At 33.6% G+C, this 14577-nt stretch overlaps 1 protein-coding gene and 1 pseudogene across 4 annotated transcripts; both read left to right on the forward strand.

The window, feature by feature from the left end:
• The first annotated feature begins 4248 nt into the window (after positions 1–4248).
• Positions 4249–10717, forward strand: LOC107604753 (phosphoribosylglycinamide formyltransferase, chloroplastic). 4 transcript variants are annotated; one of them, XM_021104727.2, is made up of 8 exons: positions 4249–4318; positions 6237–6676; positions 6982–7607; positions 8263–8374; positions 9370–9546; positions 9645–9771; positions 9925–10043; positions 10367–10717. In XM_021104727.2, exons 3-7 carry the CDS (start codon positions 7259–7261, stop codon positions 10036–10038), a joined length of 879 nt encoding a protein of 292 aa, XP_020960386.1. In that variant the 5' UTR covers positions 4249–4318; positions 6237–6676; positions 6982–7258; the 3' UTR covers positions 10039–10043; positions 10367–10717. The 4 variants fall into 4 exon arrangements, 2 of the variants coding, with proteins under 2 accessions (XP_020960386.1, XP_088348170.1); XM_088492044.1 differs by lacking the exon at positions 4249–4318 and having other exon boundaries at positions 6258–6676; positions 7244–7607; XR_015886188.1 differs by lacking the exon at positions 4249–4318 and having other exon boundaries at positions 6217–6676; positions 9370–9771.
• A 1183-nt stretch (positions 10718–11900) lies between these two features.
• Positions 11901–12554, forward strand: LOC107647178 (pentatricopeptide repeat-containing protein At1g77170, mitochondrial pseudogene; annotated as a pseudogene).
• Positions 12555–14577: the final 2023 nt, after the last annotated feature.

The raw sequence follows: 14577 nt of genomic DNA on the forward strand, positions 1-14577 counted from the left end.
CCTACTACACTGTATTGAGGGTAAAATTCCAATGTGGCTCCTAAGTTTCACCTTATTCCTAACAATTGTCCTCATAGCATACATTCTAACTTCTTCCAATAGTGTGATGATAAGTTTGGCTCTGGCCTCCTTAGTCCGTGAGTTTGAAATCTCATAGGCATTGTTGCAAATATTGTTCATCTTGGGTACATTATTGAAAAAAGATCTACTCCATGCATCCTTTGGCCACTTGCTCAAATATGACCATGCCTCTTCATTGAGCTTCTTAATTCTTCTCATTTCCTCAATTTGCCCTTCTTGTGTTGTTGACCTTGCACATTTCCACAATAATCCTCTAAGCTCATTGTCCTTCCATTGCTTGTTAAAGTTTTTCCACAGATGCCATACACAAAATCTATGATGGGCATTTGGAATAACTTCCCGAAGTGCTGGAATCATCCCCTGTACAAAGTTAAACAAAAAACCACAAAATGTAGTTACTGTCGAGTCTCAGAAAGGTCCTTAAACTAATTTAAATAAACTCAAACTGGTCTTTAAACTAATTTTAATGAACTCAAAATGGTCTCCCATAACAAGCTAACACAACCACGATGTTAAAATAAGAATAAATTAGTAACAAGGCCAATCCACTACTAAGTATGGTTAAATATAATATTATTAAACGTGATTAAACATTACCTTTTATCAATGTCTAATTCAATTAGTAAGACATAACATGATTAAACATTTTCCATTACGAATATCTAATTCAATTAGTAAGACATAACATGATTAAACATTACCTTTTGCATGTTAAAAATGAAGGACCACCCAAGTTGGTAATCATCAAGATCTTCAAGTAGCAACTCCAAGAACCATTTCCAATTCTCTTTGTTCTCTACACTCACAATTGCATAGGCTATTACATAAATTTGGTTGTTCGCGTCTTATCCAATGGCTAATAAGATTTGTCCACTAAAACGTGTCTTTAAAAAATCTCCATCCAGCCCTATAAAAGGTCTACACCTAGTCTTAAATCCTCTCTTGCATCCATCTGAACATATATATATATATTTTCAAAAATAGGATCTTCATCAGGGCTTGGTTGAAGGATAACCCTAATTTTAATTATGGACCCAGAATTGCTCTTAAGAAGGGTCATACCGTAGTCTCTAACCATATTATGTTGAACAGTTGCATCTCCATATACTATGTGCCTTGCATCTCCTAAAGCCCTCGTAAGAGAAGATTTATTAAGATCTAAGTCACATTTGTTCTTAAAGTAGGCAAGAGTTTAAGAATGCTTTAGATTAAGAAACTTCCTTAACTTCTTCACCAGCTTACATACTAACCATCTTCTGTTTGCCAGCCTGTTTTTACATTCTCTTGCACAGGTATGATCATTATTAAAGGTTTTTATCTGCCAGCAAATTCACTCACTATCATTTGAGTCATAAACCACCCAGTCACAATCTTTGGTCTTGCACAGGGCTCTATACCTAACAGTATCATTCTTCTTATACTAAATTCTCCTACCTTCCTGGATACAATACTCCCAGATAGGCTCTTCAAATTCCTGCTTTGTGTTAAATTTCATACCAACTTCAAGCCATAGCTCCCTAAATCTAGCACCTTTGTTAAACACAGGAAATACATCATCAGATTCCACCTCAGATAGCTCGTCTTCAGAGGCTGGAGGTTTCTTCATTTCCTCCAAATACCGTGAATCTCTTCCATTCGAATAATCATGATAGCCATCATGAGCATCATACGCTACGACCACATCATGTATTGCATCAGATCCACCAAAAAGTAATTATCATTCTCACCGGAATCAGACTCTCCCACCACTAAACTATCATACTCTAACAAAATCTTTCTCTTCTTTTTACTTATATGGCCCTGTGAAACATGTTTTGATTTGAATTTCTTTATTTTAGCAGCTGAAATCTTCAATGAATCTTTGTCTTCATTTGAGCTTTCCTCACCCCATGCTTATAAAGGCTGTCTTCCGCGCTATTATAGCTATCATGGCTGTTCGATGAGGAATCTATCTCTATATGAATTGCCTTCCCTTTAGATGATAATATTGTTGGAGACCCTTTGCTTACTTGCCTTATCACATGCCTTCTAACATATCCTTCACCCTTGTTCAAATTCATTTTTGCTCTACTATCTTTGAATTCAGTTAATTTCTTAGGCTGGTTTGATTTGTTGAATTGGGTTGATTTATTGGGTTGGGTTGGGTTAATTTTTTGGGTTCAGTTGATTTCTTGGGTTATAACTTTGGGTTGCAATTAGGCTTGGATTTGGGCCTAACTTCAGTTACTGTGTTTGGAGTTTTGATTCGGGTAGAGGTGGATATTAGGATAGGAATTAATTTTGGATAAGAGGTGAGTGTTGGTATTGGGGGCATGGGTGGGTATTGGGATGGGAGTTGGTTTTGGAGTAAAGGTGGATATTTGTGTGGGAGTTAGATTTGGGGCAAGGGTAGGTATTTCGGTGGATGGGTCGATTCATCTGAATACATCAATTCTTTTTCCTTAGCTGACTTAAATGGTTGTTGTTCTTCAACATAATCCAGTTCAGAGACTCCAAACTCATAATACACATGAGCAACTCCGTTGTTTCTCTTAGCATAGAAGCACATTTTTAGCATCTCATTGTCATTAGTCAGGATCTTCAAACCAGTTGTCAGGAGCATGTTGGGAACCAACCACCTACATTGCTCGACCTTATCATAGCCAAGGTGTTTGTAGTAGTTCCTGACTGAAAAAACATCCAATGTGTCTGTATCTAACCCAAGTAACTCTAAAATTTGCTCTTTGTAATATGTCAAGCTTCCATCTTCATTTCTGTTAAATGATCTGCCGTGGTAATATATAATTTTAATGAATTGATCTCCCATCTGCACACAGAAAATTTAAAAAATGATCAACAACAACAATAACTAAAACTAGTGTGCTTGATATATATATATATATATATATATATATATATATATATATATATATATATATATATTGTTATGTCAGTGCAACTAAGTAGAATTCTCAATTCATTCCACCACTACAATTTCAATAGTAAATATAAAAAACCAACAAAATTCACCTCAATGTTTATTCATAATTCAATTGATTTAAAGAAAGAGAAATGCAATACGACAAAAGAATATAATTTGACTACTCTTTATCATATCTTGACAAGGTTAGATTTGGTAAAACATAAATTGCATTGTTATTATGAGACAACAACAGACCAAAAATAGTTCATTTAAAAAATCAGATCAATTACTCTATATATGATTAATAATTAAATCTTCTGGATCAATTACTCCATGTTACAAAATACAAGAAACAATTGATTTAATTAACTTGGCTACATATAGAGATTAAGACTTTGATAAAATTGCACCTCTCTTTTAAATAAACAAGAGGAAGAATCAAATGTAACATATTGCATATGACAATATGATTCTATCCTTTTATTTCTTAATCCACTGATTCTCAGATAAACACACTAATATTAAAACCCTAACCCAAAAAAACTCCCCTAAAATACTTTAAATCAAATAATGGTATAGAAACAGAAATGATTGAAGATCTAACTAATAAGCTAAAAAATTAAATGGTAGTCACTGAAAACATAAACCTTAACAGAGAATAAGCACAAAATTAACATATACTAACATACAAAACAACATGCATTTAGTTAGAATGTATACAAAAGAAAAAGAGGAGGAACCAAAAGTGAAGCAAAAAAACAAAGTATTATCATGGGTATAGAAAAATTTTTTTCACTATTTTTCTTACCTCAAACTTAGTCAACGTAGGTGAAGAGAAGACGGCCGATGCAATGTGAAGTGGTTGAAGAGAAGAGAACCGTGACTTCAACGAATCTGATAAGTCAGACTCGCAACAACGCCATTGAAGAGAAGAGAAAGAAGAATAGTCCTATTATGAGGAAAATATGGTGTAGTGCTTGTTTAATTAAAACGTTTGCCATCTCAAAACATGATACGGCATTGTTTTGGGCTCTTTAAGCGCCAAACTAAAACGACGTTGTTTTAGTGGAGTCCAGCGTAGTATTCTATTGTACACGTCATCTCTCCAATAATGACTCTGTGATAAAAATTTAAAAAATTTAGAGACTAAATAAAAACAATTAAAACTTTAAATACTAAATTAAGATTCGATTATAACTTCTGAAACCAAATCGAATATTTTCTCTAAAAGATCTAACTATTTTTTTTCAATAACTAATTAATCCAAAATTAAAATCATTAAGGAACTAATTTTCACGAGGTTGTGCTCAATGACAATCCCAACCTCAACCTCAGGCAGCGTTTGGTTCATGTCCATGTCCACTAGAGACATGGATACGGTGGAATGTGTACACTGTTTGTTTGTTGAGACACAAAATTTTGATGGACACAGTTACACACAGATGTATATGAAATACATGTATTTTGTGTATCTCCTTCAAGCTGTGACATTGAGACATAACCCATGAGACACAAATTTTTTCAATTTTATCCCTAGTTATTTTTTAAATTCCAATTTTATCCTTTACCCTATCTTCATAACTCTCCCTCTTCTTCTCCAATTCATTCCACCTTCCAACCTCTATTCTACCCCTGCCTTCTCCTTCCACCATTGTCACCGCGATCACTACCGGCGTCGCCATCGCTTCCTTCCTTTGTCCGCCTCTCTTCCTCTCTTCTTCTGCTGCCACCCTCATCTCCCTCTCAGCGTTGTTGCCATCACCATCGTTGTGCTGCCTCCCTGTCGCCTTCCGTCATCCCCATCGTCGTACCGCCTCCAGATCTGCCTTGGTTCGCCTCTCTTCTTCGTCGCTTGTGTCGATGCCTCTATTGCCTTGCCTTGCCTCTAGATCTACCTTCACCTACCTCCATTGCCTTTGTTGGTTCGTGTCGGTGCTGACGCCTCCGTTGCCTCTTCCTGTATATAGATCTGTCTTCACCGCCTCCATATCTGTTTTTTAAATTGTACTTGTTTTTTGTATTTTTTTCATTATTCTTTTTCATTGGATATATTTTGTTCAAGTTTCTTTTCTTGGATATCTGTTTTAATTTTTTATATATAAAAAAATTATTGATTTGATTATTGGATTAAATATTTTAATGATATTTCATAGTTATTTAGATTGAGGCTGAAAAATTATTTGCAGTGATGGTAGAAAGCAATGTTGGTAGTGATGTTACAGTGATAAAGGTAAATATGATATTTAGTTAAGATCAATGTGTCTTGTACATCATTACCAAACATAGCAAAAAAAATTGTGTATTTTATGCTATGATGCATGGACACTGACACGGACACGGGACACGACACGACACGGGACACGCCGACACGCGGATTTTAAAATTTTACATGACACGGGGACACACATACATATAAAATATAAAGTATTTTTTAGATAAATTGTAATGATATTTTATTGATATTAAAATATAAATTAAAATTTTTAATTATTTTTAATGTCTTATTTTAATTATATCAAGTATTTAAAATATTTTTTGTTTTAATAAATAATAATATATACTATATCTAAATTTATTTTAAGAATATATGTTAAGAATAAGATTGGACACGCTTATACGTCATGGTATTTAGATGTGCCAAAGCATGTCCGGAGAAAAATGTTTTATTTTTTATTAAGACACAGTTGAACACAGCAGACACGCGTGTCGAACGAGTGTCGGTGAGTGTTGTATTCGAAATGTATTCGATACGCGGACATAACAACTCAGCGAAGTGTCCGTGCTTTATAGATTTTGTGTCTGTGTCTTCCCGTGTATTTGTGTCTCAAAGGTAGCGTTTGTTTTGAGGTACTGAGACACAGACTGAGAGACTGAGACTCAGTATTATGTTTGTTGGTTCAGAGACTGGTACTAAAATTTCTGTTTCTGTCTCTAAAATTTCAGTATTTCAGTACTTCCAAAAAATAGGAACACAGTGGACTAAAATTTTTAAAGATAGATACTGAAATTTTAATGACATTTTATACCTAAAATACCCTCATTTTAATTAATTAATTCTAATTTTACTCTTTTTACAAATTAAATTAGAATTTTATTCTTGTTTCAATTTCTATCTCCCATTTTACACCAAACAAAATACTAAAATTTATTTCAATCTCTGTGTCTCTTAGTCTCTATCTCTCATTCTCAGTCTTTTTGTCTGCGTCTCTCCATCATACGCTACCAAAGAGACTATCCAAAACACTGCCTCAAGTCACGCTCTCCCAAGAATCCCAGCTTCACTTAGACACTCACTCTCACTTCTCTACCTCACTCGCCGCACGGTCACTGCCGAACACAACGGCAGCCAACAACGGAGGTCGTCACTCGTCTCTCTCCTCGCCGGCTCCTATGTTTCTCCCCGCGCCGTCAGTGTTTGCTCGCCTCTGCTTCCTCCGCTCGTCTCTGCCTCCTCCGTCTGTCGTCCCGGCCGCCTTGTCTTCGCCGTGCCTCGCCTGTCTCTGCCTCCGCCTCGTGCCTCGTCTGCCTCTGCTCCCCCGTCGTCATCGTGTTGGCAACTCTTCGAAGCTCAGCTCGTGCCGAAGCTCTGCTCTCTCTCGCCGGTGGCTTGCTCTGCAACGGTGTAACACTGCAACGACCCGAAGTTGGAAAATCGTCCCTGACTCTGTTTCTGGCTTTCTGCTTCTGCTGTAGGTGAGATTATTTATTTAGTTATTCTTATTAATTTTTTTATACTTTTTTTTTTGCTGTTTTAATGTATTGATGCTAATTGTATTTGTATGTACAACTGGTTGATTTAATTTGTAATAGGTCTAGATCAATTGCATTTGTAATTTTGTATGTAATATTGATGCTAATAGGTTCTGTGAATCAAGAGATTGGAACTGGAAGAATTTTTCATTGATATTTGATAGTTTTATTAGATAATAGGTGCTGTGCGTGTGGTTCTTTTATTTACTTTTTATTTTTTTATACGTTTTTCTTCCCTCTGTGATTAGGCTTCGGAGGCTTTTGGTGGAAAGCCTGAAAAAGGGTTTAGGGTTTTGTGCTGATGGAATAAGATAGGTGTTTTAGGAGAAAACCCATTAAAAAAAAATTGCCATACATGTAATGCAGTCTTGTGTGTTGTGTGTCATCTAATCATCTCCTCAAACGCCAAACACCACCGTTTTGGCCTTCCTACCTGACTCCAACAAAAGCTCCTCCTCACACACACACACAGAATTGTAGCATTATCCTATTTTTTTCCTTTCCTTTTAGGAAGATATAATTACCATGGAAGCTCAACAAATCCTCTCTAGGTTTTGCCCCAAACCCTCGTCACTCCTGCTACCCTCTCATAAAAAGCTTCATACTTTACCTTGTGTTGGGCCCAAGAACCTTGGGATTCAGAGATTGGGGTGCAGTTACACTGAGGGAAAGAAGAAGAGGGTCTTTTGTGTAAGGAGGACGATAGAAGAAGAAGAAGTGAAGGAGGTGAAAGTTGGGGCCACTATGCCGGTGAGGAGGAAGAAGCTGGCAGTGTTCGTGTCCGGTGGAGGGTCCAATTTCAAGTCCATACATGAGGCTTCGTTGAAGGGTTCACTCCATGGTGATGTTCTTGTTTTGGTCACAAATAAACATGGTATGCTTCGAATCCTTGAACTTTTTCATTGCTTCTTTTATTTTAATTTTTTTATATTTCTGTTATTCTTCAATGATAGTTTTTTTAAATGAGATTACTTGGATTAAGGGTTCGAATGTTTCAGCTTATTTTGGTAAAAATAAATTACTTTTTGTTAACTAAATAAAATTCTTTTTCATATATTTATATGAACTTTTAAAAGAATTAGAGAGTTTAGTACTTTATTAATTTATTTTATATATTACGGATGAATGAGCTGAACTCAATATTTCTATTAGATGCTGCAATCTTAGAATACGTTCACCAATCATTAGAAACTATGTGAATCTATTCATGTACTGATGTACATACTGAGCTTAGTTTAGAGGACAACTACCAAAGATAAATAAGCTGAACTGAACCTGTCTTGCATGATGTGTTATTGTATTTGTGCCATCATTTCCAGGGTGAAATGTTGAAGAAATTTGATAAGGGACGAAATCATTGTCATCTTTTTCCTTCATTTAAAACAAAAAGGAAGCAATTTTTTTCTTTTTTTTTTGTTGATTAGAACATTTGCTCTTCCAAAGTGCACTTTATCTTCAAGTTGGAAGTATGTTAACCTTTTGTGTCTTGGTGTACTGAAAGTTTCTTTTGTTCATTTGTTTTATTCCAGATTGTGGAGGTGCTGAGTATGCAAGAAATAATGGTATCTCAGTTGTTTTGTTCCCTAAAGTAAAGGATGGATCCGATGGGCTATCTCCAAGTGAGCTTGTTGACACACTAAGGTGCGGTGCGGTGCAGTGCAGTGCTTCTTTGTTAAATTTGCTGCAATGGCTTCTTTGGTTTACTCTTCAATGTGTTAATCTGTCTCTTTATTACAATTTTATGAAATACTTTCACATTCCTTACGTGCAAGATCAACCATGTTGTATAAAAATGTCTTTTTCTATAAAAATAGAGGTAAGTATACCAGAATTTCTCAGAAACAACAAAATTTAACTCAAATAGCTCCTTTGGACCTCTTGGACGGAGCCACCAAATCTTCCAAGTGAATATGCACTTGCAGAAAATATGATTATTGCTTTGAATGCTTTCCACCTTCTCAATCTGAAATTGTTCAGTGCAAAAATAATAGCTTTATCAACATAGATAAGAACATCATTTTAGCTAATTTTTCATCCTCATATTTGCATGTGTAGATCTCAAGCATCATTTGCATCTTTTGTGGATATCACTTATCATATGAAGAAACTCGAGTTGTGATTTATGGGAAATTTCTACATGATGTGTCCAAGAACATATGCTATAAATTATAAACTTGTTATTTTGTTATCTTTTATGATTGTTGTGTATCTGTTGTATTGGCTTGTAACCTTGTATCTACAAGTAAAAATCTAGTAGACTGGTTGGTTTTCATGAAACACAAGGCAGTCTGTCACAGGATTTGGAACACTCTCTTCCTAATCAGTACATCGGAAGTGCCTAAGTAACCTAAGTAACAAAGGGCATAGTATACTCCGTGAAATTATTTACCGATATGAATCTATTAAACAATAGAGTGTAAATTCTTTTTCCTCTTTTTTTTTTTTCCGGTTCGTTTCTGGTACTGTAAGTCGTGTCATAAGGCGGATGTGTTACTTTTAGATTGAAAGGCATCTGCATTATTAGTATAGAAGAGATGCCAAAAAAGCTGCAACTTTGCATAAGCAATAATTTTGATATTCCACGTAGATGTGGTTATACTATTGAGTCTTAACGTAGTACTTTTTCTCTTCATCAGGAGTTTCCAAGTTGATTTTATTCTTTTAGCTGGATTCCTCAAACTTATACCTGTTGAATTGATTCGGGCTTATGAAAAGTCCATATTAAACATTCATCCATCACTTCTTCCAGCTTTTGGAGGCAAAGGATACTATGGTCTGAAGGTGCACAAAGCAGTTATTGCTTCGGGTGTAAGGTACACTTCTCGCCAAACTTCTCATGCTGTTTCACTTGAATTGTCACACTTCGTATGGGAGACAGGTGTCTCTGCTTCATTTTTTCTGGGTTGGTTAGATATTCAGGTCCTACAATTCATTTCGTTGACGAACATTATGACACGGGGCGTATCCTTGCTCAACGTGCTGTCCCTGTACTGGCTAATGACACTGCAGAGGAGTTGGCTTCCAGGGTTCTCAAGGAGGTAATAGCATTTTATATGTCTTTAAACAAGTTCAATCCTAAATGAAAGTTCAGCAAATTTATTTGCCACAAGAAGCATGCATGAACCTTTACATTGATGTAATCAAAAGCCTAGCGATTCGTTGTTGTCTTATGTTTTCATTTTTGAACTTAGGAACACCGGTTATATGTGGAGGTGGTCAAAGCTTTGTGCGAAGAGCGTATAGTTTGGAGGGAAGACGGTGTCCCTCTCATTCGAAGCAAAGATAACCCCAATGAGTTCTGCTAATTATGGTGTAAATTTAATTTGCCTTTCAATTACACTTTCGTTTCATAACATTAGGGATAAATGACATTGATCTCCCATGAGGTTAAGTGATATTACGTATGACACTTCTTAATATCGTAGCTATCAAGGGTGTCTGTGTATTGAGAGCCATATAATCTAAATCTTAAGGAGACTAGTTTATACTTTTGCCAATAGTGAAGTGCTGTGTGTAATATCACTTAATCTCAATTCTCAAGGGTGGTTGATATCATTTACCTTAATATTAAGAGTAAGGATTGAATAACATTGAGTGTAACCTTGAGTAATTAGACTTTTGTTTCTGCTGCAGGGGATTTTGCTAGCTATGGAACTTCACAAATACATAAATAATTAGGTAAATGAAAGAATTAATAAATGAGCAATTAGGGGGGCGATCCTTCAAGGGGTCCACAAACCCTTGAAGAATAATCTAATAATCTAATTAGGAAGCCACAAACATTTCTTTTATTGTATATATAAACTTGTTATAATTTTTCTTTCCCAATAGATGATGAGGGCTGATGACTTCATAATTTTGGACCCCTTTTACCCCATACAAACTAGAAACATGGCATCTCATTATTGTTATTTTTTTGGGTGAGCTCTATGACATCCAAATTCAGTTATATATATTTGTATCACATTCGTAGTTTATTCATCATTTGATTAAGTCTCTCTCTATCTCTGACTCTCCTCCCCGTCGGGGCCAATTTTTTGGGGCATATTTATCCTTGAGTTTTGATTCACTTGTGTGGGTCAACAAGGATGTGTTTGGTCGTCAGAACAAGACAAGATATGACATTGAAAATAAAATATAAATGATAGGCATGAAAATTAGCGTTTTTGTATTTTGTTTGATGATAAATTAAGTATAAGAAAGAATAAATTATGAAAGTCTATTTATTTTAATTTTTTTCCATACAAAAAATATAAAAAGAAAAATATAAGGATAAAAAATATAATTATGAAAAATTAATAAGAATAATAAAAAATAAAAAATAAATTGTGATTTTTGTTAGTGTCTGTGTTCCTTCTATCCTTCTTATATAAAATATAATAATTTAGTATCTCTTGATACAATTTCAATGTTTATGTATCGTCAAATATGATTTTGTATCTGTGTTTATAAACACATGCAGTCTAATAGATGTGAGAAAGTTGGCCTTTTTATTTTTTATTTAAATAAAAATTTTATTATTTTCCCATGTTTTGCTGGATTCATACAAGATTTCTTTTTTAAACAAAAAAAAAAAAATTTGACATGTATCAATTTGTAAAGAAATCAAAAGGTTTTCAAATGTGGGCATTATCTCTATGTTCCATTATTTCATAAGCAAGGTAGCGAAATACCCAAAAATAAAAATACCTATCTCCTCTTTATAGCAAAATGTCAACAATTAAATCATATTTTGTATCATAAGCTGTGAAATAATAGTATTTTGAGTTAAATTTTAAAGTGGTCCCTGAAGTTACATTTTAGACTCAAAGTAATCCATAAAGTTAATAATTATCTATTTTTGTCCCTGAAGTTGTACTATGGGACGCAGAGTCGTTCTTCAGGCACATTCCGTCCATCTGGCACCATCGGAAAGCTGATGCCATCGGAAAGCTGATCTGAACTCTAACAGTCAGTTGGTGTGGATTAGTAATCTTTTTTCGTGCAATTTGGTATTTAAATCAAAATTAAAAACCTTATTCCCCAAATTTAAGAATCCCTCTCTACAGTATCCCTCTCTTCTCTTCTCTTCTCTTTCTACGCTAGGAGGTTGTTCAATAAGATTCCGGACGAGGTGAAAAACACGTGACATGGATTGTGATTTGATGGGTATGCTAGGAATGGGGATATGGAAGCTGCCAGGGAGATCTTTGAACAGATGCCAATGAGGAACTGCTTTGTGTGGTCATCTATGATTTGTGGTTATTGCAAGAAGGGCAATGTCGAGGAGGCTAAGGTGATTTTCTAGGCGTTCCAAAACGCAAGGTGGAGATTTGGAATCCAATGATTGCTAGGCATGTCCAGAATGGATTTGGTGAAAAAGCACTGCAGTGTTTTGAGGAAATGAAGGGTGAAGGATTTTGGCAGATTGAAGGAATCAAATATAAAGCCTGATTCAATAACCTGTCTCATTGTGCTCTCTGCTTGTGCTCATGGTGGTTTGATAAATGAGGCTTTGGAAATAACAACTAAAATGGAAAGATATGGAATTGAAATAGGAATCAGATATTATGGATGCATGGTTGATCTATTGGGAAGAGCAGGGAGGTTAAAGAAGGTAAAGAGAATGCCAATGAAATCGAATGAAGCTGTTTTTGGGGCACTGGTTGGTGCATGCCAGATTCATTCAGACGTGCAAATTGCAGAACAAGTAATGAAGTTAATTGGTGCAAGCACTGTTTCAAGTTCTGATTCTCTCAATGTACTTCTGTTCAATACCTATGCAGCTTCTGAAAAATGGGAGAAATGTGAACAGATGAGGAGGATTAGAGTACATACCTGATTTTGATAGAATCACATTGGTCTATCATTTTTCTTTCTTTTTTATCCATTGCGCTTTTTCTTCGGATAAGAATTTCATTTCCAACGTTTGTGAAATATTCAATGTTCAATCTCGTTAGCCATAGTGATGTTTTACATTATACTTTTTAATCTAAAACATCAAGCTATGTAAACTTCCAAAATGATTGAGTCTAAATATTGTTTGTCAGACCAGACCTAGCCGAATAAAGAAATTAAACTTTTAAAATAGCTTGAGTTTAAAGTTATTTAATGTTAAACCAACCAGACTATAGGCCAGTCACTTGATACGCTGTTGGCCTTTTTCCACTCTTAGCTATTAATTTTATTTATTCTAATAAAAAAAATATATTTAACCAATAGTGTAAATGCAATTAGTCATAGGTAATAGTAATACACAAGGATAATGACTAAGGAGAGAATTTTAGAGGATCATGACAATTAAGGGTGTGTTTGGATTTGTATTAGAAAAGAGAAAAGCGTGTTTGAGTTTTTTGAACGTTTTATTTTTATATTTGGCAACTTTTTTGTGTGTAATTGGATTACAGTTTGTAAACAGAAGTTTACATAAAATTGATTTTGCAAACTTGATTTTGATGAAAAGTAAATTTATGTTAACGTGATCTATATTTGGCAATTTTTATATCAAAATGAATTATAGTAAAATAGATGTTATTTGAATTATATTATTCAAAATCACATTTAGATAAAAAATTACTAGAAGAGACATCAATTTAAATAATTTTTTATATTATCCTATCATTTTACTTTAGATATTTGAATAAATCTTATTAATTTATTTTATAATAAAATTAATATTTACTTACTAAATTAAAGTAATATATAAAAATTGACAAAATATATTTTAAAACATTAAAACACTAAAGGGAGTACTATACATTTTATAATGTCAAATAAAAAAAATATTTTATAATTTTTTTAGTACCGTTGGTATTCTTTAATTTAGTATCATTTTAGATTATAAATTTTTATTATTCATGACTCTTTTGTTACTTATAATTAGTATATAATAAAAACAAAAATAAAATATAGTATGAAGTACAATAAAAAAAACGAAAAAAATTTCCTACAAACATAGTATATAATAATTACAATCAACAACATATATCATATGAACAAAAAAATTACAATAAAAAATAAATAAAATTCATATGAATAAAACTAAATAAAAAAATAAAAAAATTTTATACACAACATAAATATAGTACAATAAAAGATAGAAAAAAATTTATATAAACAAAAAATAATAACATAAAAGTTAATAAAAATAATAATTTATATCAACAATAGTTGTCATATGAATAAAAAAATACAATAAAAAAGTAACATTAGAACACTAAAAAAATAATATCAGAACACAAAAAAATAATATAAAAATATTTTTCATATAAATAAAAAAATATAATAAAAAACATAAAAATCAAAATATGAAAGAGAGTACAAAAAATAATAAAAAAATTAAAATATTTATCTTGGCAGTGATTGAAACAAATCTGAAAGATTTTGATAAAAAAAAAATTGGAACGAAGAACATACACAAAGAACTAATGTGAAAGTTATATGATTACTTGCATCCTTTTTATAGAAGAAAATGAAGGGTAGGGTTGGTAGAAAAAGAATAAATTTTTCACCTAATTTAATCAGCCTTCCCCAACGTGAACGTAAAAGCTAGAATTTTTAGCTTCACGTGAATGTATGTTCAGAGGTAAAAGCACTTCTGGATTCAGAGTTCCAAAAAATTGTCAAACATAAAAATTAGACGTTCAAGACACTCAAACGGCTTCTCTCTGAACCCAGAAGTGATTTTATAACACCCTACCACACAGAGCTTTACACCGAGGATGTAAAACAGAGGTGGTGAGGCGTTACGACTTCTAAAAATAAAGTATATACGTATAATAATTGGAAGAATATAATATACGAGGAGCCTTGAAAAAAGGGTAAAGCAAAAATTGCAAAATTAAAAGCGCAACATTCAAGATTAA

Source organism: Arachis ipaensis, chromosome B6 (assembly GCF_059453495.1).
Source record: "Arachis ipaensis isolate K30076 ecotype BB chromosome B6, ASM5945349v1, whole genome shotgun sequence".
Taxonomy (NCBI): domain Eukaryota; kingdom Viridiplantae; phylum Streptophyta; class Magnoliopsida; order Fabales; family Fabaceae; genus Arachis; species Arachis ipaensis.

What these genes read in the sequence shown, in the direction of transcription:
- LOC107604753 (XM_021104727.2), top strand. Translation starts at nt 7,259, where the DNA reads ATGGAAGCTCAACAAATCCTCTCTAGGTTTTGCCCCAAACCCTCGTCA. An exon ending in GTTATTGCTTCGGGTGTAAG is followed by an intron (nt 9,547 to 9,644) that starts GTACACTTCTCG and finishes TGGGTTGGTTAG; the next exon opens with ATATTCAGGTCCTACAATTC. An exon ending in CTTCCAGGGTTCTCAAGGAG is followed by an intron (nt 9,772 to 9,924) that starts GTAATAGCATTT and finishes TTTTGAACTTAG; the next exon opens with GAACACCGGTTATATGTGGA.